Source organism: Macrotis lagotis, chromosome 2 (assembly GCF_037893015.1).
Source record: "Macrotis lagotis isolate mMagLag1 chromosome 2, bilby.v1.9.chrom.fasta, whole genome shotgun sequence".
Lineage (NCBI taxonomy): Eukaryota > Metazoa > Chordata > Mammalia > Peramelemorphia > Peramelidae > Macrotis > Macrotis lagotis.
In genome coordinates, this window is record NC_133659.1 from 11,855,394 (window position 1) to 11,882,663 (window position 27,270).

The window sequence follows — 27,270 nt, forward strand, 5'->3', positions numbered from 1 at the left end:
ACAGTAACCCTGGGAGAAATGTGTTATTATTATTCCTATTTTACAGATGAGGAAACTAAGGCAGAGAAGAGATCAAGTGGACTTGCTAAGGGTTTCACAACGAGTATACATCTGAAGCTGGATTTATACTCTGCTCTGAAGTCTAACTGGTCTAAATCGAACATCTTGCCATTTCTAATGTTAGATGAATAAAAAACTCAACAACACAAAACTAACCCTATGAGTTGAAGACTCTTCTCAAAGAGTTTCTCTGGCATATATTAAATCTTTTACAAAAGAAGTAGCCTTGCAAATGACTTTGGTTTTGGTTTTTCAAAAACCTGATTGTGGACATCAAGAAAAGGTGAAGAACAAGAAGCAGAACTATGCCCCCCTCCCTCTTCCTCCTTTCCTTCTTCCTCCTTTTCCCCTTTCCCTGCTCTCTCATTTTCTTCCTTTGTGTCCTTCCTTTCTCCAGGTGAGGCAATCAACTACTCCACTTAGGCATAAGGTGGGTGAGAGGTATATGAAGTACCAGCTGGAAGTAACAGGTAGAGAATAAGAGTCAAGTGCTCTCTGCCACAGAAACCATAATATCAACAAAAGACCAGAAAGCTTCAGGTTACATGGAAGTAAAGAAATTTCAAATAAAAAAAAAAGAAGAGGGTTTGACATAAAAATGCTATCTGAGAAAGAGAATGGGGTCAGGTATGTGGACTTTCCCCAATTAGCAAAAAAACTAGAAACAGGCTTTTTTTCAGATCTCTAAGATCACAGAAACAGAGAAGCTGAAGGTTGGAAGGAAGTGTTGCAGCTATCTAAACCAATGTATATCCAAAATGTATTCCTGCTACAATGCAAGAAGCACTTTCCCTAGCAGCCCGTTCCACTTTGGGAGAGCCCTCGTTGTTAGAGAAATTTTCATGCCAAAAATTCTAAATTACTGCTGTTTCTGCTCACGGAACAAGTAAAATCCTCCCCCCCCCCCCAAGACAACAAGAGATGGACTTTATTAAGAGGCCAGTTGAGGTTTGATATCTCCTTCTGTGTAGATCACAAGCTCATTTTATAATTCTTATACATGCCTTTCCACAAACCTCCCCTCCCCTTTGGGTCCTCTCATGTTACTGGTGATGACATTTGAGTGGTCCATCCCTCACTCTCTATGTTTTGCCCACCTCCTTTTCCAGGCCTCCATTTCTAGGATGCCATTTTTTTTCTCACATCTCTCATATGGAAACCATTGTTGGTATCCTCCAGGAGCTGACCTATAGCAATGTGGTATCTTCAGGCTGCCTCATCTTCTCTCTCTTTTAAGATTGTGGTGTTGCATGATTTACAGAACCTCCCATGGAGTAATACAGGTGTGAATGCGATGATCATGTGAAATCTCCCAATGTAGGATCAAGAGGAGTTCCTCCTCCGAGGATGGATGAGTAGATCCATGATGCATCATTTTAATTGTGTCTGACTCTTCATGACCTCATTGGGGGTTTTCTTGACAGAGATCCCCTTTCCTTCTCCACTCAGTTTACAGATGAGGTGAGTGAGGCAAACTGGGTGAAGCGACTTGCCCAAGTCCACATAGTGAGTCTGAAGTTGGATTTGAACTCATAGAGGTTAAGTCTTCCTGACTCCAAATCTGGTGCTCTGACCCTGTACCTCTTAGCTGCCTTAAGTCGAATCATAAATCAATATTAAAACATTCCAAGCAGCAAGACCCAAGTTTTGGGGAGAGAGTCCCCTAGCATTCTGGAGGGAGAATCAGGAAAGGCTTCATGCCATTTAGGACAAGAGGTCTTAGAATAAGTGCTACACCTTAATAGAAAACAGATTTTTGAGACCAGTAGCTCAAAGTTATAGGGACTTATAAGGAAAAGGTCCTAACAATTAGAACCATCCCAAGATAGAATGTGCCATACCTCTGGGGTGAATTCCCAGACACTGGAAGTATTTAAATAGAAGCTGGAGGACCACTTGTTAAGGATGTTTTTGAGGGGGGTGTGGTGGGATTCACATTCTGGTCTTGGTTGGACCCTTTGAACTTCAAAATCTCTTCCACATTGATGGTTTAGGTTAGTTGTTTTACAGGCTGGTTTACTGATTAAGATTAGCTTTTTTTTTTTAGTAAATAAGTAACCAATTTAATGATTTTGAAATGATTTGTCAAAGACTGCAGCAAGGCCTGTCTTTCTTATGTTATTCTCGGGAGAGGCTGGTTGATTCGCTGCCCTGTTTTTCATCAGATGCTGACACAGACCCTCAGAGGGTTCATTGGCATGAGCATTAGTCTCTAAAACCCGGCTCTAATAATAGTCCTCAGCAAAGGCAGAAGATTGAGCCCCATGGAGTTGCTACTGGCTTCGGGCTCATTTCTGTGCTCTACAATCAACCGTTGACAGAGGATGTGGGATAAACAGTGCCCCGAAGTGACCTTGCATAGGCATCATTGTGTTTGGCCCACGACCAGGATATTATAACTCAGTTCTTTGTAAAACAAACACAACCACATTCCTCATTTCCTTTGAGGTTTGATACAGTCCCTCGAGAAGCCCACATTCCATTCTTTCTATTCCTTTGATTCCAAGTTACCTATTTGTCCATCACCTACTATTTATCGAAGTTCCAATCCATCCTGAGCCACTGGCCACTTAGTGGCTGTGTGACCTTGGGCAAGTCACTTAACCTTGATCGCTTCACATTGTGGAGCTCTCAGTCTAGTGGGGGAGGGCGGACAAGCATCCAGGTGTATGGCAGCCATTCCTAACAACATATTACTATGACTCCTGCTGAAGAAATGACCCATTAGAAGGCAGTTGGAAGGGAAAGGCTCATTTATGACGACCTGGGTTGAAATTCTGTTTAGCAGTATGACCCCAAGCAAGTCACTCGCTTCCCATCAATACAAGATAGAAAACAAGAGCTAAAAAGGGGGGGGGAGGAGAGGAGGAAATGAGAAGAGAACAAGGGCCATGGTTTAGAATATGGCTCTAAAGATGAGACATTTGGATTTATAAGATAAGAATTCTAAGGATGACTACTTCCTTTTAAGCACCATGCCTATGATTTGGTCAGTTAAGTGAGAACATTGTATCTCATCTTGGGGGTGACTCTGTTTATCAAAAAAGATAGGCCTTTTCCACAGTTATGGATGTCAGAGAACATAGATTAGTGCATATAAGCCAGTCAATTATATACTTTTTCTATAAAAATATAACTATTAAAGTGATATAAAAGAAAAACCTTACTAAACATATATATATATATATATATATATATCAGAAACACTAAAGGATAATCAATAGACATATGTATGACAGATATAATCTGATGTCTTAAAAAACCGCCAACAATTTTCTATCATTGACTTTTCTTAGGGGGGGGGGTTATCTTGCTTTTAAATAGGTTCCAGGTATCCAAAAATTCACACACAATTTTTCTTCCTTTGAGCGTTTGGCAGTTTTCTTTGGTTATTACCATTATCTTGTGACTTCTTCCTAATTTAGTCCAATTTTTTCATCCAGAAAAAGGGGCATTTTGGAGACAGACTTTAGTTTTTGAAAGAACATTCCTGCCTTTTTTTCAGTCTTCATATTTGAAATCACTTTTTAGTTACTTACATCTATACACAATAGGACTTTCATCAGCATAGCTCCAGATTTTTTTCTAGCTTGCTTTAGAAATAACATTTTTCATAAGGGGCAGAGATCTTCCCTTCTTTCAACACTTTGAACTGTGTCTGGGTGGGATAGAGAGATAATATGGAATAATGGCAGATAAAGCTTCTGTCTTTGAGGTGCTCCCAATCCAATGGGGATGGTTTTGTTAAGTGACTTGCCTAGGATGACTAAGCCTAAAGAAATAAGTATGTTAGAAAGTTTGGCATTTAAAAACAAGCTAGTATGCTAGGACTTATCATAAGTGATATGAGATGTGCAGAAGCATTTTTTTTTATTCTGAAGTCTTTATTTTTCTCTTGAAGCCATATTTAAGCAGGTGATTCATTATTCTGGTGGGGGAGGGGGGAAGAGTGATGGAGTTTGGCGACAGAAGGAATCATTTTAGCCCAGTCCCAGTGACCTCTATTCTGCTGCCCATTTCCAAACTTTGCTTACCCATTTCTGTCTCATATGAAAACATGCCAAGTTGTAACTCTGTTAAAACTGGCAAATCTATTCAAGCCTTGGAGAAGTAATAGCAAAGATGGCACCTTGGGGGTCATGTGACTACAATACAAATTGAAATCAAAGATTAGGTAAGTATTGGAGCACCTCAAAAATATCATTTCCTTTGGCTTACACAGAAAATAATTTATGTTATCCAGTCCTTATCACAGGGCTGATATCATAATAGGTCCTAAGAAAAGCTTACTGACTCTTTGAAAAGCTTACTGACTCTATGAACTAGTTTCTAATCTCAATTGGCAATGCAGCAAGGCATATATATTCTACTTCTCTCTAAATCCATTCTCCACAAAAGATGTTCCAAAAACTTCTCATATCTCCTCAAATCTCCTATGAAAGCCCTTCTCCCCTTATCTTATCAGCTGTGGATCTTTCTCACTTCTCATCACTCTGATCCCAGGAAGAGGGTGATTTTTTTTTCCTTTCCAAGGCAAACCATTCTTCATGAGTACCTTATTCAACCTGCCTAACAATTTGCTTCCAATATCATTCCTACTCTCTGTCTCAAATCCCTAATTTCTTCCTATCTATGGCTCCTTTTCTGCTGCTACAAACATGTCATTGACTCCCATTCCTGTTTTATCTGACCATTTTTTGCTATGTATTGGCCCATATTTCTCTACTTTTTTGCAATTAAATTCTCTGAGAAACTGCCTGTAATTGGTTCTCCTACTTCGTATCTTCTTACTCTCTTCTAAGCACTCTAGAACTAGTTTCTCATAGTTCCACACCAACTACTATCTCCAAAGCTGCCAGTGATCTTAGTGTCTTTTTCTTCATCTTCATTCTTCTGGATTTCTCTGCAGTCTGTTGAGTGCCTTATTTTTTGATATTTTTTCCTCTCTAGCTTTTATGACACTGCTTGTTCAGCTGGTTGGAGGGGTCACGAGAAAGCTCCAAGGCTTTTTTTTGTTAAACAGCTCCTGGTGGAATGCTGCTTCTCAGTTTCCTTTGCTGTTTCTTCATCCCTCTCACTCTCTAATCCAGTATTCCCCAAGGTTCCGTCCTGTTCCCTCTACTCCCTCTATACTATTTCTCATCTCATCATCTCCCATGGGTTCCTATCTTATCCCCACTGGTTCTAGATCCAATTCTAGTCTCCCCTGCTGAGCTGTAGTCATAATTTTCCAACTACTTCTTGGAACAGGATGTATCTCAACAGTAAATACCTCACATTTAGTATGTACTAAACACAATTCATCACCATTCCTTTCAAATCTTTTTCCTTTGCTGGACTGCCAAAGACATTATTGTTATGACATGCTTGCAACCTGAGTCATTCTTGATACTATATTTGTCTATGCTATGCTATATAGTCTAACTGTTGCCAAATTTTGCCATTTCTGTTCACAATTTGTCTCTTATCTCTCCCCTTCTTTCTACTCATTCACTCACAACCACCCTTTAGCCTCTCTGATCACCAGCTTTTAGATTAGTATGACTACCTTGGTTTTCTTCCCTTGGCTCTACCCATGTCAATCCATTATTTGTCCAGATGATTCTTCTAAATCATAGTTGGCCCATTTTACCCCCCCTTTAAAGAATTCCAGTGTCTCCCCATATGCTCTGGAATAAAGTCCTTTGTTTGGCCTTTAAAGCTCTTCCTAACCTATCCCTTTTCTTCCTCTCCAGCCTTCTTACTTGGGTTCCACTTCATAAACCCTAGAGTTCAGACACGTTGACCTCCTTGCAGTTTCTCCCAACTATACTCATCTCCAGCTCCTCTTCTCTGTTCCCTCTTGGCTTCCCTGGCCTCCTTTAAGACTTGGCTCCCAACTCACTTCTGCTTGAGAGCTTTCTTGTGCCCCCTCCAACATCTATTCATGCCTTCCCCTTTTAGATCATCTTTGTCTCCTCTGTATTTTTCTTGTATGTATATGTTTTCTCTCCTGTTTGAATGTGAGTTCCCTGAAGACAAAGTTAGTCTTTGCTTTTTGCACCTCAATGTCTAGCAAAATAGCTGGCCCATAGGTAGCAGTAGATAAATCAACTAATCAACCCAACCACAAATAATTGATTAGTATTAATTGCCAATTATTGCCAATAAAAGAAACAGAATAGTATAATTCATGGAACTGTGGATAGTACCCATATTATCATCTTTGTTGGTAATGGGTTGGGAGAAAAAAACTTCATGGAGTCAAGGAGAATTTTTATATTGCATGAACTTACTTCCAAGGCCCTGAGTCCCAGGGACACATTGAGTCCAGCCTCTTTATTTTTACTGGTGAGGAAACTAAGACCCAGGGAGATGTGAATATTTGCCTAAAGTTATTCAAGACATGTCAAATATGGGATTTGAATTCAGGTTCTCTGATTTCAGAAGCTTTTTTATAATATGCCACATTGCTTCCTAAAATGTCATCTCCTTTAGTACATTAGAAAAAATTCCAGAAAACTGGTGTGGCTACCAGGGTGCTCTTCTATCTCTGTGGATCCAAGCTAAGGTTAAATATTACTAAGTACATTTTCCTGGGCCTTTACTCTGGCTAATGCATCTTTTATTAGCTTTCCAAAGTATCACCATTCTTTCCATGCTCAAGAATTGGGAATCAAGGCAATTACCTAGCTTTCCAATTTTTTTTGGGGGGGGAGGAGAAGGCTCTGTAGGGAGTGCTGACCCAGGAGCAGCAAGCAAAGGAAACAAGATATAGCGACAGAAAATTTGATCTAGGATCCTTCACGATCAGTGGATCTAGAACATTCCATTCCACCACCAGTCCCTACAACCACTCTTTCACATCTATCACTCTTCCAGGTTCATAAAGGGTTTTCCTCACAACAACCCTAGGAAATCAATCTGATAGGTATTTACATTTTTTCCTGACACATGAGGAAAGTGAGGTTGAGCATATCTAGTAAATATGTAAGATATAGGTTTCAAACTTGGGTTTCCTGATTCTTGCTTGCCAAAGCTCCTTTGTCTCTTTCTACCCTCTTCCCTTTTAACTTCATGCTGTCTTACCATGCTTTCAAACTGATTTTTTCTGTTTATTTTCCCTTGTTTTCATCTGGATAAAAATATTCTTTATGAAAGGCAGGGAGAGACACAGGAAATATAATATCATTTACCCAACCTCCTTCCTCCCAAGATACAGCCAAAGTCACACACTTACCAAAGCTGAGTCCGGGCCCCAGATGTAAAAGTACTGTTTATCAATATTCATCCAATTCAGCTCATGTAAGATTTCTGTTGGGCCCAGAAGAGTCCCTTTCAGGACCACAGGCCACACACACACACACACACACACACACACACAAGAAATGGTCTGCTATTAACTTTTTTAAAAAAAGCCACTTCCTAAAAATGAATTGAATACAGTTCAGGTGACATGGAGATCTATCTGTCTGTCTCCCAAGGTGGTTGGAATACTGCATATGAGACTTAAATACTTATTTCCATCCTTCTATCCTTCTATCCATCCATTCATACATACACTCATCCATCTATCCTCTAATGTGTATCTACCCCTCCATTGACTCCATCTGTCTGTCTTTCTTCCTCCATATATCTATCAAGACTTAAAAATTGCTTATAGCATTAAGAGGCTCCCTGAAAGTGCTCAGACAGTTATTTTGTGTTAGAGGCAGGACCTGAACCCAAGCATTTCTTTTACCAAGCCCACCTCTAGCCACTACTGCTGCTTCTCATTCCATTCATAGAGGATATTCTTCAAACATTTATAGAAAATAGTACTTTTATTACCATGAATTTCTTCTCTCTCTCCTTTTCTTTTCCTTTCTTTTCCCCTTTTTCTCTCTTCATTTTCCCTTTCCTCTTTCTTTTTCTCTCTACAAATAGTGAAGCTATAAATCAGACCCCCAATTTTGTACATAACCCTCAGTTTCCTAAAATGTCAAGAGGGCACTGGTAGAGTCATTCATTGTCCTGAAGTTATTCCAAAAATGAACTTAGTGAGTCATAGATACAAAATCACACAGATACCATTTTATCATTAATATGTTCTCCAAGAAGCAACCCAGATCATGGGCACACAGTCATGTGAAATCCTCTTACAAAACTAAAAGATATTTTTGCACTTGATATATCACCTGTATAATCAATGAATTGCAGAAAAGTTTAGAAAGAGTCCTGGTTGACAGAGTTAAGTTCCTTGGCCAAAAAATGCCAAAAAGTGGTTTATTATCTTTTTTTCTTAGAATTTTCTATAATTTTAAGACCACAATGAATTGCTTTACTAAGAAAAGCACAAGATGATGATTATTTTTTGATTTTTAATATGAGAAATTGAAGGTCATAGACAAGTCAAATTCAATTTTCCATCTTTTCTAAGTAGCCATAGCATTTTCATTTGAGAAAGTGAGACTAGGATTTTTTTTTCAGGAATCTCTGGGATTTCAAAATGGAAATGGGGGGAAAAGGTCAAGGGTGGAATGAGGGAGTAAATTGCAGTCTGGTATGCTATGTACTACTTACCTTCAAAAGTCAAATAAAACTTTCCTCTGTCAAACCAAACGAGGGAAGGCTGGTCATTCTCTGTATGATCAGGAGTTGAAGCGGGATGGGAAAGGTTAAGGAGAGGGAGAGAGAAGGACACAGTGTGAGTCACAGAGCAGCTCATTATTCTAATTATTGGGTGGGTAGGGTGAAGGAACTGCATCATCATGCAGGGAAACAGGCCCTGGAGGGACCCATTGTCTTGAGAATCAGGGGAGCAGAAAGCAAAGAGCAAAGCTATGGAAGACTGGAGGAAAGGATGGTGGTGGGGTGTGACAGTTGATATTGGAGTGCTGGTATGCAAGGAGCAGGAGGCAGGATCTTGGACATGCAAGCTGTATTAATATATTTTAACTGCATTGGTTTTAGCAAGCCCATCCAACAATGGCCATCCCTGGTTCACCTCTAGTATCTCTCCTGCAGTTAACTGGTTGTAGAGAAATGTCAGTGAAGAGAACAGAAGTCAATTGATTTAAAATCTTCCTTTGTGACATCAAAAATGGAGGCGTGTATGTCAGATTAGCAGTTGTTGGAGATGCCTTTCACCTCCCATCCTTTCTGCCTAGAATAGGAACTCAAAATTTCCTTTAAATACTTGAAAAAAATACACACGAGTAGCTAGCTCTACAAATCCCTGCGCTAACTCCTGAGCAGTTAAATTATTCCTTCCTTCCTTGGTCAATTCACAAAGCCCAAGCATCTCACTGTTTCTCCAACCTTTTCACTGAGAAACTGCCATGCAAGATGGTGCTTTGTAATCACAAAAGAAAAAAGAGAGATGTTGGTGGCCTTAGCCCCCCACTTGCAAACAGGTAGGTACAGAATGTGTCTGAGAGGCACTGGACCCTCATGGAGTGGAGAGCATGTCCATGAAAGAAGTAGGCATTCGGATGACAGAATGGCTTAGATTCTGGGGGTCTCTCGGCTGGCACCATACCTTCAGGCGTTTCACCGTGCCTTTCAAACGAAGGGAGCTTGCCATTAAAAACATCATCTTCTGACACCGGAAACCAAAGAAACAGAAAAAATGGGGGAGAAACAAAATAAAAACAAAACAAAACACAAACCCAAGTGAAATCCAACCACACACACCATATCTCAACAAAACACAAATGAGGATTTGCATGGAAAGACAAACACTCACAAGTCATTGGGATATGGTGGGGATCTAGGGGACAAGTCATGAGCTGACAAGATAGGCCCTCAATGAAGCTACACCCCACCCCACCTCTTAAAACTAAAGGAAGCAAGGGGTTGGTTTCCACAACTCTGAATATTCACAAAAGTCCAACAGTCTTATCATCTACATATCACATCAACTTCCAGATCAGGCTGTTAGAGGGATGATTCATGAATAATTGACATGATAGCTATGGATTTTTCTGCTCTGATGTAATTTCCAAGTGGTCAGACAGATGCCCATCTACCAGAACATCAGGCTACATATTGACAGCTCACCAGGGTGGTCTGGCATGCAAATTCTATGTCCCTTCTCACAGATATAGCTTTATTTCTATAGCTATAGGTAGGTATCTCTTTATATATATATATATATATATATATATATATATATGTATATATATACACATATACATATATATGTATATATATCTAACTACATATCATATATATACATATATACATATATACATATATATATATATATACATATATATATATATATGTATATATATATATATATATATATATATATATATATATGGAGAGAGACAGAGACGGAGACACAACAAAAATCCATCACAACAAAGCAAAAAAAGTGATTTGGTTGAGGTACCATGGGCTTTGTGGGAAAAAGTTGGGGATTTGAAGTCAGAGGACCTAAATTGGAATTTCCTCTTCTGCCATTCACTAAGTAGTCCCCTTCTTTGGACTTCAGTTTCTTCATCAGTCAAATGAAAAGACTGGACTAAATTGTTTCTAAGGGGTCTTTCTATGTTTCAGTCTATGATTGAAGAATTTCTCCCTTTCCCTCCTACATACACACACCATTTGATGGTGGGATTCTGGGGTAGGGAACTAAAGGTGTGGAGACTTTTCCCACAGATACAGATTGACAAGTCATAAGTACCATATACTATTGGAGAATTCCTTGGAAACACAGAGAGGTTAAGTGACTTGTCCATGTTCACACAATTACTATGTGTGAGGGGAAAGACTGAACCCAGTTCAGAAAGGCTCCCTTCTTTCCCTGCCATACAAAACCACCTCTCCCAGGATTTCCCTTTGGTTCAAAATGATATCACAGCTTTACCAATATTCAGGCAACAGTATATCTTCATTTGGGATATTTAAAATTCTCTTTCCAATGGCTCAGAGGTCTAGAATGGTAGAGCAGAAATATTTCTGGATGTAAAATCAGAAGGGGCAGCATCCTATAGAATTTGGGACATTAAATTAGAGATTGAAAAGACTAGAGTTCAAATCTTGCCCCAAATACTAAACTTAACTGTGTGTATCTTAGGCAAGGGGGGGACCCCTCAACCTCTCTGTCTTATCGGTATAGTGAGGAAGCTGGTTTGATGTAGGATCCTTCTCACCTCTAAATCTATACTCTTTGATTCTATGAGAAATGTGTCTGAGTTCTGTTTTGGGAATTTGCCATCAGTATGGTCTTGGGCAAACCACTTAACCCTTCTGGGTCTGAGTTTACTCATCTGTGATAGGAAGACATTGGAATGGATGACTTTTGAGAGTCTCTTCCAGCTCTAGCTCTATGATCCTAAACTGGGTCTCAGTTTGCCTCTGTGTAAAAAGAAGGGCTTGGACTAGATCAGAGATATCAAGTTGGTTGTCCTTTCAGCACAAGCAGCAGGTAAAACTCCATTAAAATACAATAAGAAAATGCTTAATAAAATAAATGAATATGTAATACAATAAACACAATGTTGACTTGTGATTATCTTAGTCAATATTTGGGTTTGACACTGCTAAATTAGACTTCTAATTTCCCTTACAGTTCTAAATCTATCACCCTCTGACCCTTTACTCAGTTTCCTCATCTATAAAATGATTTTCCTGACATCTCTGCTAGTACCAACATTGTTTAATGATGCTACAGTATAATAAGGATGCATTATCACAAATAGGAGCCCTTTGGCTTGTTTGGTCCTTGGAGCAATTACCAATGAACTGTTTTCTTGGTTTTTCCTAGGACTGACTTGCTTCGATTTTGTTTTGATCAATCAACAAAACTGAGGTCCCCCCCAGCCTTCCATTTCCCCTGCTGGAGCCCTAGTACTATTTGTTAAGATAAAAAAAAGCAGGGAGTGATGGTTTTGGTACAATAATAGAATTCTGAGTACCATTACCATCCATCACTAGCAGCCCCTGCTCCTGACAGACAGGCGACAAGTGTCAGAGGTGGTGATGCACATACCAAATTGAACTTCAAATTCAGGTAGGTGATTGATAGGGGTCGACTTTCCAAGCCTGGTATGACCTCTATCTTTTTCTCATCTAAGTACAAAAGCAGTTAAAATTGGATTAGACATTGGAAAAAAATGGGACCCAAGTATGAACCAGAAACCCACCACTAGAATTCTCTAGATGTGGCATGAGAATATTTTCTAGGTTTTTTTCTTGCAAGGCAAATGGGGTTAAGTGGCTTGCCCAAGGCCACACAGCTAGGTAATTATTAAGTGTCTGAACTCGGATTTGAACTTAGGTACTCCTGACTCCAGGGCCAGTGCTCTATCCACTGTGCCACCTAGCCACCCCAAGAATATTTTCTAAATGAAATCCTTTTCTGCAAAATCTCCTAAGCTTTCTGCCTCAAACAGAAGTCACAACAGAGGAAAACTCTCAGTATCCTCCAGGAGATAGGAAGGCCATTGTGTTAAGGCCCACTCCACCCCTCTGGTAAGAATGACTACAACCAGGGTACTCATCTTTGGCTCCCTAGGAGATGATGGGTTGGTGCTACAACCTGCTTATAGGATCACAGACCCAAGATTGGAAGGAACCTCAGGAGCCATCTAGGCTAATCTCCTCATCCTATCAAGGAGGAAAGAGGCACGAGGACCTTAACTGATTTACCTAGGTGGGGAAGTTTGGAGTTGAATCCAGTTTCATTGCATTTAAATTTTTAATCTTCTTAAAAATACTTCTGTTTTTTGAGTTCATATGGTATGCAAGTAACTCTCTGGAGATTGAAAAGAATCTTTGATATGATTTCTGAAGGCTCTAGAAGGGCCTAATGAAGGAGGAAGCGTTAGGGGTGTGGAACTGGATGGTTCTGATTTTATTCATTCATTTAGTAAAAGTTCATCAAGGGTTAATATGGACAATGCATTGAGCTAGGTTGTTAAAGATTTGGGGCCTGGGACTAGACTTGAGATATCATTAGTGTGGGGGTGCTCAGAGATGAGATTTGAACCAGCTCTCTACTCACACTCCCTGCTGTCCCTTGAATAAATGCAAAGATGAGTATGGTATGGTCCCTGCCTTAGTGGGGAAGTAAGGGAATTGTACAAGTTTAGTGTGGAGGAATAAAAGCCTTTTAACCTTGATCTAGGAAGTAATTGTAATTCAACTTACAAGAAGGACTCTGTTCTCAACTCCTTCTTCCAATGATCCAGAATCATAGTTAGTCTCTTATGAGACCCCATGGTGAGGGGGAAAATAAGGCAGAAACCAAACTCCATTCTATTTCCTTTCTCACATTAATAAATGGTGGTAGTTAATTTCTCATTTCAGGGTCTTTTGGCATTCCTGATTGGCACCGTTCGAATAGACATTATAGATTTTTTTTTCTTCCTTTGCCAGGATGATCTGTCTACCCAGAAGCAAATAATATGGAAGATTTTTAGAAGCATGATCCATTTAGAGTCCCTGCCTCACCTTGTGGACATAAAAAAACAAGCAGTTGGTGGGGAAAATGTTCCAAGTTTCAGACAACACAGCTGAAGTCCCACTTGTAAATGTGGCTGTGAATTCCTAACAAATAAACATGTTTCTTTTGGTTTTTAGGATGCTCTCTTTGTTGCCTCTCCCTCAAAAGCGCCCTCCAGAATGAGTGTTTTTATATAGGGGGGCTGAATGACACCTTGTGAGGTTCACTATGAGGAATAGGACAGTATCCCTTTGAAGGTGATTTTTAACTTTAGGATCTTTTGAACCTATGAAATGATGACTGCTCATTTATCATAGAATCCTGGATAAAAGATAGGATTTAAGTTGTGGATGTATGAAAATCCAACAGTGAAAAGGGACCCATCAATGTCTTCATGCTTTGGCAATGAAGTCACCAGAAGAGAGTTGGTGATCACTAGGTAACCTATTAGTGACCAGCTCATATGGAGGTCAGTTACAAAAAGGACTTGATTCATGATCACAAGATGAGGGGAGGAGAATAGGGCTCAAAATGATGGTTAGAGCAGAATTATTTTCCTCATGGTCCTAACCCCATCTCAAGTTCTGTGGTTCTTAGGGATGGAAGATATTCATTTACCTAAACCCAGTATGGATGGTAACAGTTTCCTCTTCCTGACAAGTTCAGTTTTTGTAATTACAGTGAGGGACAAGCCACTACACCTCCACATCTGGATACTGCTAATTGTTTAGGAAAAATGTCTTCAGATTCACCTTCCCTTTTGCTCTATTCACCATCCCTGTAACTTTTCAAACTTTCCTCTACCAAATGCTTCCTCCATTACAATTTAAACTCCTTGAAGGAAGAGTTTGTCTCTGCTTTTGTATTTGTATTTCAAGAATTTAGCATAGGGCCACTTGACTCATAGTAGGTTCTCAATAAATGCTTTTTCATTCATTCATTCATTCACTCATTCGTCATTAAGTTTGACTCTGCATCTTATACTCATTCCCTCTATGTTTAAGAGGCTGTGTACAATGCGTGTGATATAGTGGGAAAAAAAAACACTGATTCTGAAGACAAAAGGGTCCAAATATTGCATCTGACTTTGTATATTTTTGGACCTTAGTTTCCCCTAAAATAATGGAGTTGGTCTAAATGATCTCTGAGGAATCTTCTAGCACTAGACCTTTGATTTCATAATTATGGACTCGTGGGGCCAAAAGTTCTGGCCTTTGCATGAGATAGATTTTTCTCAAAATCCATCACCATTAGGAAATGCAGGCTTTTTTGGAGTATAGAGGGGACTTGTGTTCTTTATTAGACATGGAAATAGCATAAAATAAATAATTTGTCTCTACACAGACTCCATTTATATTTGTGCCTCCCATGACAGACATATTTCTTCTGCCTGACTCTCAAAGACTAACCCAATTTTCCTGCCTAGCTCTGAAATAGCACCTTCAAATTAACCTGTCCTTTGCTGTATTCCTTTTGGTTTCCACTATATCCCTTCAGGTTTTGACTCCATTGTTATAGTTAATGTTGGGGCAAAATCATAGGGGTAAGAAAAAAAACACACACATACATACATACATACATACACAAACACGCATACAGACTCAAACAAATACATTCCCATCATTTCCAAAAATGTTGCTGGAAACCTTAGTTTTACTCACCCTTGCTATTTAATTCACAAGAAATGGAGTTGGCATGGGGCCTAGTCTGTCCTGAATAGGGCCCTCATTGCCATCCCATCCAAGCCTATCCTCTGTCCTCCCCAGAGAAATCATGCTCCATGAGGAGTGGCTGAACAGTCAGTCAGCTGATAGGGAGCAAATTTACTGGCCTAATGAACCCAAACATAGCAGGAGGAAATAAAGAACGTGGTGGGGAATGTATGAAGAAAATGGTAACCAAACCAAAAGCACAAAGTAAGAAATGGAATCAAATCTAATCCAAATACTCCTCAGCAAATAAAGCAAGGTGGCAGCTTCCAGGTCCATTGCTGTTGTTTTTGAAAGGGGAAAACTGGTTGCACTGAGAATAAGAGCAGACTGGAACAATGTGAAGTTCCTGCTGCAGGGTAACATAGAAACATATTGTGTTTGGATATAATATGTCCCCAGGACTTGTCATTAAAAAAGCCCCAGAAACTCCCACTGCACTTAAATTTTACATCAGACAATTAATCCGAGGTTACTCTGGGTAGGCATTCTGAGTGACAGTTCCCACCTCCCTTCCTCTCCAACCAACAAAGCAAATGAAATGGAGTGGGTAGAACAGTTGATACCAGAAAAGACGGCAAGAGTGGGAAAAGGGCAAATGGATGGGAGTAGCGATAGAGCAAGGGGTATGTAGGCAGCATAGCTGGATGATGGATGGGATTGAGATGACATGGGTCCAAGGAAAATGGAGAGGAGTCAAGTACTCTTAGGTATTGCCAGCTAGGCATAAAATTTGAATTATGACTGGAAAAGGGGGTACAAATGTTGGAAGGAGTGAAGAGTCCTAATGAGAAAAGGAAAACAATGAGGAGACAGAGTGGCTCTTTGGGAAAGGGAAAATGCATGCATGTGCAAACAAGGAAGACAGGGGAAGAGATCAAATTAAGTGATGGCCAAGAGGCTCCTTAAAGTTTGAGCTTTGGAGAGAGGGGATAGCAGAGCAAGGAAAGCCAGGACATCAAACCCTTGGGAAAACTGTCTAGCTCATCACCTTTATCCCACCCATAGCACAAACAGCAGGTATGATGGTATCAGAGATGGACTCATTTCTCTAAGCAAGTCTCGGATGTGCCAATAACATCTAATGGTATAAAGTGGAAAGCCCTTAATTCTCAGAATGCCAAAGTTTCTACCATCCATCCACATAAGGATGGATAAATGACTTAAGAATGAATTTAAAAAAAAGTAAAATGATTCCAAATATTGTTAATTCTAGCAGGGGACACTGTTGGAATTTTAATAAACTTTTTTTTCTAAATGAAGAATGTTTAGGCAAGTGTTATAGGAAAATAAAATCTACATTATATAACCTTCTTTGTACACTTATACTTTTTTTTACAAAATAGTAGTAGTTTTACTGTGATAGGGTAAGAAAATTCCTGCAAAGTACAAGCGTGACTTATATGATTTTTTGTCTTGAATTTTTGTTTTTTGTGCAGGGCAGGGGATGGGTGTTTTTACCACTTTGCCTTCTTTGCTGAGAAGGAAGAGTCAGATAAGATTAGCAATACACACAGCAAGACAAATTTGATCAGAACTAAGAGGCCTCAGGGTTTTCAGAGTTGAAAAAAAATAAGCCTAAGCCAGTCCAACCTACAGAGAGATGAAAAAAGGAGAAATTGGTTTTGTTTTTGTTTTTGTTTTACCAACAGTAGGTGTCGTAGCTGCACTCAAGGAGTTGGTGGATGATATTGATGATGTGCTCTCTGCCCGGGCGAGGGGTGCAATTGGAGGAGGGCTCGAGGAATGTATGGGAGGGCTAAAAGGTCTGGACTGTGGGAAGAAAAAAAACGATCAAAAATTAGATTCACAGATCATGGTATTTCCCTTGAAACTACATTCTTTTATATAAAATCACTTGGATATTTCTATTTCCCCATATTTTGCACTTGGACCTCTCAATCTTTCCATAGTAGTTAAATATATATTATAATGCCAGAGTTGAAAGAGTTCAGTGGTCAGGCAGCCAGAATCCAGTCCAGAAATAACATCTTTGACAGGTGGTTATTTACCTGCCCATCTCTAGGGACTGTGGGCAGCTAGGTGGTTCCATCATGGATACAGTGAGGGACCTGGAGTCAGGAAGACATCTTCCTGCATCGAAATCTGGCCTCAGACACTCACTAGCTATGTGACCTTGGGTGAGTCACTTTACCTTGTTTGCTTCAGTTTCCTCATATGTAAAGTGAGCTGGAGAAGGAAATGGCAAACTACTTCAGTCTCTTTGCCAAGAAAACCCTGAAGGGGGTCATGAAGTATGAGACAAACCTGAAAGCACTGAACATCATCAAGGGACTGGAAAACTCACTTTAATTGAAGTTTGAAACCGAAGCCAAACAGAATCGTATTAAGAGTTTTGCACAGCAAATCTGGATTCAGGTATTGGTTGAACTAGATACCTGCTGGAAGTCCCTTTCAGTTCTGAGTTTCTGTGACCTCTGGAAGTTGTTTGTCTCTTCTTTAAACAGCTCTAATCTTTAGGAAGCTTTTCTTTATACTGAGTAAATCTACTCTTTAATCAGACTTTGGCCCTGGGGAGGCAAGTTACACAAGACCAATTCTAAATCCCCTTAAATTAGGGGTTCATAACCTTTTTTTCATACTATATATCTCAATGGTGTTACACCTCTATTCTCATTGTCATTATGCTAAAGGAAGTAGCTGGGGTCTTAGTTCATAGTGCACCAACCCTGATTTCAAATCTGGCCTCAGATTCTTACTAGATGTGTGACCCTGGGCAAATCACTTCAGTCTGCCTCATTTTCCTCATCTGTCAAATGCATTGGAGAAGGAAACGGCAAAGCACTCCAGAAAGCCCCTAATGGGGTGATGGAGAGCTGGACATGACTAAACAAATTTCATCCTAGGATACCTGTCTTCTTCTGTATTTATTTTAAGCATTAAAGACCATAGTCCACCAGATTATCCCATGGGAATCCTGGCACAAACAAGATTCAGAACCCCTCATTCAGAGGAAATGGATAAATCTTATGAGAGATGATTACCCATCTGTGGCGAAAAATACCCTTTCCAGATATTTGAGTTTCATGGGATCTAAGATGCTGAGGTGTAGGTGAATTTAGAGAAAGTTCAAGCCTTTTAATTGACAGATAAGACAACTGAGGCACAGAAAGAAGAGACCACATGAAGACCCAGCAGCAGAATCAAAAATGGAACCCAAGTCCTTGGATGCCAGATGTTCTCCATGATGATGCCTCATGGGATGAGGGACTAAGAATCTGATAAGGAGGTTCTCCAACAACTGGGCTTGGAATCAGGAGGACCTCGATTTGAGTCTGGGACCTGATGTTCTTCAGAACATTGAGATAAGCTTCCAGTTTGTAAAATGGGGATCATTCATCCCATCACCACACAATGATTAAGTTCCTACTCTGCAAAGGCAATGAATTAGGCCCTCTGGATACAAACAGCATGCCCATTACATGGGGTTGCCAAAGAGATAAAAAAAAAAACTGGAGATGGATGGAAATTCATGCCTCACTTAAGGGGAGGTCCCTAAAGGCAGAAGGGAGAAGCTTCTGTCTTCAAGGAGCTGACACTCTAATGGGGAGATACCCACATATATATGTGTGTGACTTATGCATTCATGTAATCACATATGTATGTCTAACAACATGTAGACATACATAAACATAATACACACAAACACCACACGCAGCCATATACATATGTCTAAATACACAATACAAATATACACACATAGTTCTAAATATACTCATACATATAAATATCCACAACATACTTCTAAATATATTCACATGTCAACATGACACACATATATAAATACACACATATAATAATATCTACATGAACCTGTATGTGTAGACAAAATAGATACAAGGTAAATTTGGGAGGCAGAATATTAATTTGTAGTTGGGGAAAAAGGATAGTTTTCATTTAAAACTCTAATTCTATGTTACCTGAGTTGAGTTTTAAAGGAAACTATAGATTTTAAGAGGCACTAATAATAATAATAATAATAATAATTATTATTATTATAATTATAATTTGGTGGTGGTTGTAATAGAGTCATTTTAGTCACATCTGACTTTTTGGACACCATTTCGAGTTTTCTTGGAAAAGATACCAGAGTGGTTTTGTCATTTCCTTCTCCAATTCATTTTACAGATGAGGAAACTGAGATAAATAGAAGTGACTTGCCTAGGGTCATACAGCTAGGAAGTGTGAGACCAGATTAGAACTCAGGTTTTCCTGATTCCCTGCCCAATGCTCTATCCTCTGCATCATCATCATCATCATCATCATCATCATCATCATCATCATCATCATCATCATAACTGACATTGAGATTTATAAAACATTTGATATATATCATTTCATTTGATACTAACAGCTACCCTATGAGGCTGAGGCTGAGTGGCTTCATGACTCCTGGGGTCAAACAGCTAGTGAGATCCAAAGAAGAGTTTGGATGTAGACCGTTTTGCGAACCCCCTTCACCTTTCTACTCCCTACAGCCTGCAGCCTCCACATCTCCCTCCATATCTACCATGCTACTCATAGTCTAAATAGAGTTTCAGACACCCCCTTCCTAAGTCACCTTGGTCTGCCCATTCTCACCTCCTTTTTGATCCCTACCAACTGCTCCTTTGATGGAGATCAACAAAGATTGAGAAAAGAAAACAGAAAAAGGAGCTTGGCACCTACCACGTCTCCCACCCCGGGCTTCCCGGGAGGTAACTTGGGTCGAGACGGAGGCCGAGGAGGAGGAGGAGGTGGCGGCGTGGTCCCGCTGCTGCTGCCACCGACGTGGGCCAATGGGGTGGCGGGCCGGGCTGGGGATGATGCTCCTACAAACAACCAGGCATCTTCAGGTTGGGCAACCATGCCCACCTCCCCCGCCAAACAGCCGAGCATCCTCCCCACATGCACCAGTGTCCAGCCAGCTACTCATCACGTAAGCAGAGCACAACACCAAAAAGCAAACTACATCACAGGAGGGTTTGTAAGGCAAAAGTCAGCTGGTTGGATGATGGTTTATGGCTAACGGTGAAGCTCACCACTCTGCTGAACAGACATGAAGGAAACTGAGCCTCAGTGCTCTCATCTGTCAAATGGGCATGGCCACAGCACCTACCTCACAGAGCTCAGAGGAGAGATAATAATGGCATAGAAAATTCCACCTTATGCTTCTGATCCACCTTATGCTTTCTCTTCAGACAGAACAGCATTTGTTAAAATTCTTTTGCTGGGGGGCTACCTGGCCTCTCTGTCACATATATAAGTGACACGTGCACAATTAGTTCCCATAGTCTCTCCTCTGCTTTCACTGATCTTGTTGTGTGGGTCTTCCATCCCCCCATGTATGGGGCAACTTCAAGGTCTTTGAGAATTTGCCAACTTGGAGAAAATCCTTACTCTGGGCTAACCTCTGGATTGGGGCATCTGATATTGCCCCATGAACGTTCCAAGATTCTCGCCGGATCTGATGCCTGCTTCAGTTTATGATGAGCTTGGGACCACTGGATTCTCAGGTTAGCCCACCATCCACTGCCCTCTACAACCTTTCATTATGTTGATTGACTTAAGAGCTCAGTCTTCTTCCTTGCTTCTCCACACCCTCTCCCCAAATGTCTTCAATCAAACTAAAGAAAATACCTTCCAGAATTACTAGAGCTGATCATGGGAGTCACAAAAGAAATGAAAGAACTTAATAAGTTATTGCTCTCTGAGGGTACATTAAAAATGGCCCAACTCCATGGATTGGAAATCGATGTAGATTTTCTGAAATATTTCAATAGGATACTGCAGTCATTATTTATCAAAGTCACCAGAGCCCTGGCAAGGTTCTCATATATCATGAGCACAGATATAAGCCCAGATTTAGATGACGGATTGCATACAAAGTCAGACTATCAGAGAATCCATCAACTGACATTTCCCTCCTCCAAAAGAATCTTGCTCTAATTGGATTTACCTTTTAGGATGTCAAGGACAATTTGATCTGGAAAAAGTGAAGGCACAAAGCAAGCCAGAGAGGCATACAGACACCCACTGGGATTTGTATTGTTGGGGGTGACAAGTATTTTAAGTCCTACCTGCATGATGCAGGCAGGAGTGTACTGGAGCCAGCTCATATAGGCTGGAGAGAGTTGATGCTTAAATTTTCAATGAGAGCATTTGCCCCTCTGAAACTGGCAGATACTACAAACCAGGTGCTATTCCTTATTGAGGGATAAGAATTGAGAAAAATGTGAAAATACATTGGGTAACACGGCACCTCTGCTCAAGAGCTGGTTGTTCAACTTTAACCACGATACTCCTGGAGATTAACCTAAACTTGGCCCAGCTAACAACCAGAAATCTCTAGTCATCTTAAACCAACCGTTCCTGTGATTCAGGGAAGTTCCCTTTCCCTGTTCCAAACTTACTAGCTTTTTGGGGGGATAAGAAGTGTGAAGCCATCCCAAGAGAAATATGACAAAATGAAGTGTGGGAACTGGACTGTAATTTGGAAGAGTCTGAGTTCAAATCCCACCTTAGATACTTCCTGTGTGACCCTGGGCAAGTCATTTAACTTTTAGCTTCCTCCTCTGTAAAATGGGGAAGAAGTTGGACTCAGTGCCCTCTAAGTTTCTTTATAGTTTCAAACCTTGATCTTATGACTCTCTCTTTTTTAGCTTTCTTTTTATAAAATTAGAATAATACCACCCACCATATCTAAATAACTGAAATATATTTGTATGTATTTATAAACACAGAAAATATGTATATAATACATGTACTCTTTGATCCTCACCACAATCTGTGTCCATGTCCCTTATTCATATACACGCAGTGTTTTGCAAACTCTAAAGCTTCATCCAAGTGTTTGGGATTTTTGTTTTTGGATTAGTGCTGGGAGCCTGACAGGGAACAGCATCCTTAATTGTCCCAACCTTCCCTGGAACTTTTGGTTTTGGAGTGTTAGCTAGAGCACTAAATGGTTGAGTGAGCAGATTAGTCACATATCAGAGAGGGAGAAGAGGCCCCCACAAGTCATTAAATCTAACCCCCTCATTTTACATATGAGATAGGGACATTGAAAAGTGACTTTTCCAGGGTCACACAACCAATAAATATGTGATAGATCTGATTTCAAATCATTCTGATTCAAATTCATGATTTTGTCCATTCCATTATGCTGTATATGTATGCAAATTATCGCTGTCATTATTATTATCAATTATTCTTTTTCCATAATAATATATCATCATCATCATAAGAGCCTTAACTAGGAGTTTCTTTTTTTTATAAGACAATGGGGTTAAGTGACTTGCCCAAGGTCACACAGTCAGGTAGCTATTAAGTATCTGAGGCTGGATTTGAACTCGGGTCCTCCTGACTCCAGGGCCAGTGCTCTATTCACTGCATCACTTAGCTTCCCCTAACTGGAGTTTCCAAGCCTGGGGCAAAACCAATGAACCCCACTGGGGGCAAATGGCTTGGATACACTATTATGTGGGACACTTCTTTTAGTAGAAGAGGAAAGGATCCTCCCTAGTGAGAACTCTGTTTTTCATCACAGGTCCAATTCAACACTTTCCCTATTTAGCTGCACTAAGTTCTCTTATCCCTATGCTTCTGAAGAATTGTGGCTCCTATTAAGGTCATCTTCTAAACTGGGTACCCTGGGAACTAGCCCTTATTGCCACAATTACACCATAGCACGTCTTAATTATGGCTTTGTCTGTGAGGAATTTCAGGCAAAACTCTGTTTTCATGAGATTCCTAGACTGATTCCTCCATAGCCATATTTGTGGATTAAGAAAAATGCTCTGAAGCTAAGCCCTCCAACAATCCCTTCTGGTAGAGATCATCTCTATAACATATATCCTGGCAGAATGGAAACTCCTTGAGGGCAGGGCTAATTTTATTGTTGTCTTTGTGCCAACTTCATCCAGTTCAATGGCTTGCATATAATTATTACTTATATTGGGTGATGAAACCACCTCAGGGATTTGGGGGCAGCAGAAACTTCTAGAAACTTTCTCCACAAATACAGACCAGTGAACCATCTGCATTTCGGTGACCTAGATGACCTCCAACATTTGCTCAAGAGGTTTTGAGGCAACAGCAACTGGAGGTATGTCCCTCCATTTCTGGCCTGAATCACCTTCTTTTCTATCTTTTTCTAACCCATAAATACTTGTCTCTGGCCAATGAATGAGTATTCTGGTCATATTTTCTGAGTTTATTTGCCAATGCATTATGCAAAATTGTCCTTGGCTTTTACATTAATTGGATGATCTGACGCAGTCAATGTTTTCAGCTGACAGTCAACAGACAAAGACAAGGATAGAATGAAGTGCAAAGTCTTTGTCAGGAGGTGTCGTAATTTGGTATTTTGGTTTCTTCCTTTCTGTTCTGTTTTTATAAAATGAAAGGGAGTTCATCCATGCATTCTCTGACTTTTAAGAAACCATCACAGGAAAAAAAAGGAGTTCAATTATATGCCCTTTTCTCAAATGCTTCCCAGATAATAATAATAGCTTACAATGGATCTCAGTAAATTCTACAGAACACTGAAAGCTGGTTTCCAATGAGAAGGCCTATTTATCATCCGGATGCCAACACAACTATTGAAAAGTAAAGACACATGAACAGTTTCCTGAATCCCACTTCTTCTCCATCCTTTCATCCTTAGCTAACCTACAACTTCACTACTGGGGAAACATAGATTGTTAATTGGAGTCAGGCCAGCTGGTTCAAATCCCCTGCCCTCCATTCAAACACTTATTAGCTGTACCACCCTGATTACATCACTTAACTTCTCTATGTCTTCAATTCCCTCATCTATAAAATGGGGCTTATGATACTTGGAAACCTTAAGGGTTGTTGGGAAGTTTAGAAAATATAATGTATGTAAAAAATACCCCCCACAAGTAAGATATTAATCAATAAAAGTACCTCCCCAAGAAAGTTATATTAATAAAATAAAGTGCCTCCCCAAATGATATTAAGATATTAATAAAAAAGATAAGGTGATCAAATTAATTTAGAAGCAGCAGGAAACTTTATGGCTAAAATGTAATCTGCATTGTTAGAACTGCCTAAATCCCTTTGTGTATTATAGATGAGGGCTTTTTTCCTGGAGCCAGAGCAGGCTAGGATGGTGGAGGGAATATTCCACAAGGGAAGCCTTTGTTCCAGGTGTGGGGAAGACAGTGCTAGGACAGATGACAATATGATAGCGAGGTGGAGACTTGGAAGGGATGGGAAGGATGATCTGGGATCAGTGGGACATGAGGGGTTAGGTGAATTTGCACCCACTCTTCTCCTCATTCCCACCTTTCCTGCACCAGATCAATGCAATCATTCCTTCTAGAAAAGGCAAGTGTGTAATCAACTTCCCATTCCTATCATTGCTCTGCTCACTCCTGCCCTCCAGAGGTTGTATTTCTTTAATAGAGCAGAAGTTTGGGAAGGGGGGCAAGAACCATTATTTTTGCATTTGTATCATTGAGAGCTAGCAAATGTTTGACATACAACCCTTAAATGTTTTATATTCATTCAAATGGGATTAGAATTTGGATCTTCCGTAGAAATTCTGGATTTTTTTCATATTTTAAGTCTGCCTGAAGATATTATTATTCCTGTGTCTAGTTCTTTTCCTTCCCTTCTCTTTCCCCTACTAAAAAAATTCTCAGGAAGTTATCAGGGTAGTCTTCATGCTGGGTTAAATTTTGGTGGTTTTCTTATGATACTAATGACGATCTAGGACTTTATAAATAGATTTGGAAATATCCCTGTTCTAGCTGGCATGTAGTCCTTCCACTTATGCCAAAGTGTAGGATTCTTATTTCCATAGGGATCTCTGAGAATCCCATGCTCATTGCTGATAGCCAACTGGCCATTCCAATGATGAATGGCAGAGACAATCAGTGATGGTGCTGAGGAAGACTAGCTGAGGGGAAGGGTGAGGATCAACTGCTTTACACCATGAGGATGAATTGCAATCCTATCGGTCAGTTGTCATGTTCCCAGATTTCTTTCCCCCAGAGTGTCAACACCTGCCCAGGACTGCCTGGGTAGTTGCTAGAAATGGAGGTAGGTTCAAAGCCTGTACTTAAATGGCTATTAATTATGTAAGATTAACTTCTCTGAGCCTCAGTTTCCTCATGTGTAAAATGGGTGTGTCAATGCTTAAACTGCCCATTTCAAAGGATTATGATGAACAACTTTAGAGTTTCATATAATTGTGAGTTTTCTTAACAACAATTGTTAATGATAATTGTTAAGAATAGTAACACAAATTGATGTTCACAACAACAGCAATAGTCCTATCTATAAATAATAATTACAATGACAGACAAAATCGCAGAGTGGATGGAGGGAAGCTCCCTCAAAACTAGGAAGACTTGAGTTCAAATCTTACCTCTGACACATAGCTATCATGAGACCTAGGCAAGTTATTTCATTTCTTGATACTATAGATGGCAAGGAAGATGCCAACCTGTATTAGTAGAAAGTTTCCTCACCTGGGATTCCATTCCTTCTACCAATGAAACTATGGGGTCAGTCCCTATCACTAATGATATATATTAATATGATATGTAATATACATATATATATATATATATAATGTAGAATCTCTATTTTCCTTTAAGATTCTGCTCTGGCACTACTTTCCACAAGAAATCTTTGCTGATGCTCATAAACTGCTGTGCCTCCACCCTCCAATTACATTATTTTGCTTTTCTTTAGAGATGTGCCTATGTGTCTCTCCTGATAGAATGTAAGCTCCCTGAAAGTAGTCTATTTTGATTTTGTCTTTGTAATTTCCTCAATGTCTGGCACAAATATAACCACTTAATAAATGACTATTGAGCCTTAAGAATCCAATGGTTAAAGATAAATAATTCATCAGTGAAGGTGTTCTTTCCATCAACCTTTGTCTCTGTACTCAAGAGTGTCTTCAGGAATTTCTCATGTGTGAGGGAATTTATTGCCTTGTGGCTTTGCTTCTTAATGAATCTCTCTGGATTTAACTAGGATGGTCCTTGATGGGGGGGGGGACTCTTAGAATCAAAGATTTAGATCTAGAAAGCACCTTAGATGTCATGAAGTCCAACCCCTTCACTTGACAGAAGAGGAAACTGAGACTTAGAGAGTTTTGCATAGATAGTATTTGAATTTGAATCCAGGTCTTCCTGACTCCAAGTCTGCCATGTTATGTCAGGTTGCTGGCCTCTTGCATTTGCATCCTTTCTATCTCTGTAGGATTGGCCAATCTATCAGCAAGCATTTATAAATCCCTACCACATGCTAGGTAATCGAGGATACAAAGAAAAGGATAAAAAAAACATCCTTCTAGACCTTACCCTTGGCTTGTATGACCTTCCAGAAACTAGGTTTTTCCTGTCCCCATAGCACCAAGATAGGACTGCAGCCAGTGAGAAGAGGAATATTAACAAGTTTCTTCTGGGAAAAGTCCTATCTACTCAGAAGTTCTTTCTGAATGGCTTCCTTCCCTAGATCTGACAGTGTTCTCTACATTTGCTCATCACTGGTGACCTTCTTGTGGAATTAGGTGAGATGAAATAAAAATAAACACAATGACATTCAACTAATTGTTGTTGGAGAATGTGTGTGTATGAGTTTGTATAAAATCAAATGCACCCAATTATATTGCTCTAAAGTCGGGCAGTGTGTGTATCTCAATCTTTAAAACATGAGGCAGTATCCTGTTACTCTAATTCAAAATTTACATTTCTGCCAGCTCAATGTATGTCACATCAATAAAAGATTAAGGAGCAAATAAACTGGGACTTAATTAAGTGGATAATGGAGCAAAGTTTTATTTATTCATGGACTTCATGGGTACTGCTCGATATTCCACTTAGCAACGCCGTCCCTGAATAGCACCAGAGTGGGACTTTTTTAATACAGCTCCATGATTAAGAATCAATATTTTTTAATGGTAATAGTTTTTCAGATAAAAAAATAAAGGGAATTCTGGACTTCAAACTCTTCCATGGAAAGATGGCCAAAGTCCCACCCTAGTCAACATCAGAAGATTGATGTGTTTCTTACTCTTTGGTAGGTTCATGACAGGAATATCTG

General features: G+C 39.8%; 1 protein-coding gene across 1 annotated transcript in view; it reads right to left on the reverse strand.

Annotated features, from left to right (window-relative positions):
• The window catches only part of SGIP1 (SH3GL interacting endocytic adaptor 1), a 244,580-nt gene that overhangs the window by 28,119 nt on the left and 189,191 nt on the right, over positions 1-27,270 (reverse strand). Inside the window, exons 19-21 of the mRNA XM_074220587.1 lie at positions 19,873-20,015; positions 16,830-16,956; positions 8,602-8,661 (exon numbers count right to left, since the gene is read on the reverse strand). Coding sequence (XP_074076688.1) covers positions 8,602-8,661; positions 16,830-16,956; positions 19,873-20,015 — 330 coding nt within the window. The remainder of the gene's footprint in view (positions 1-8,601; positions 8,662-16,829; positions 16,957-19,872; positions 20,016-27,270) is intronic.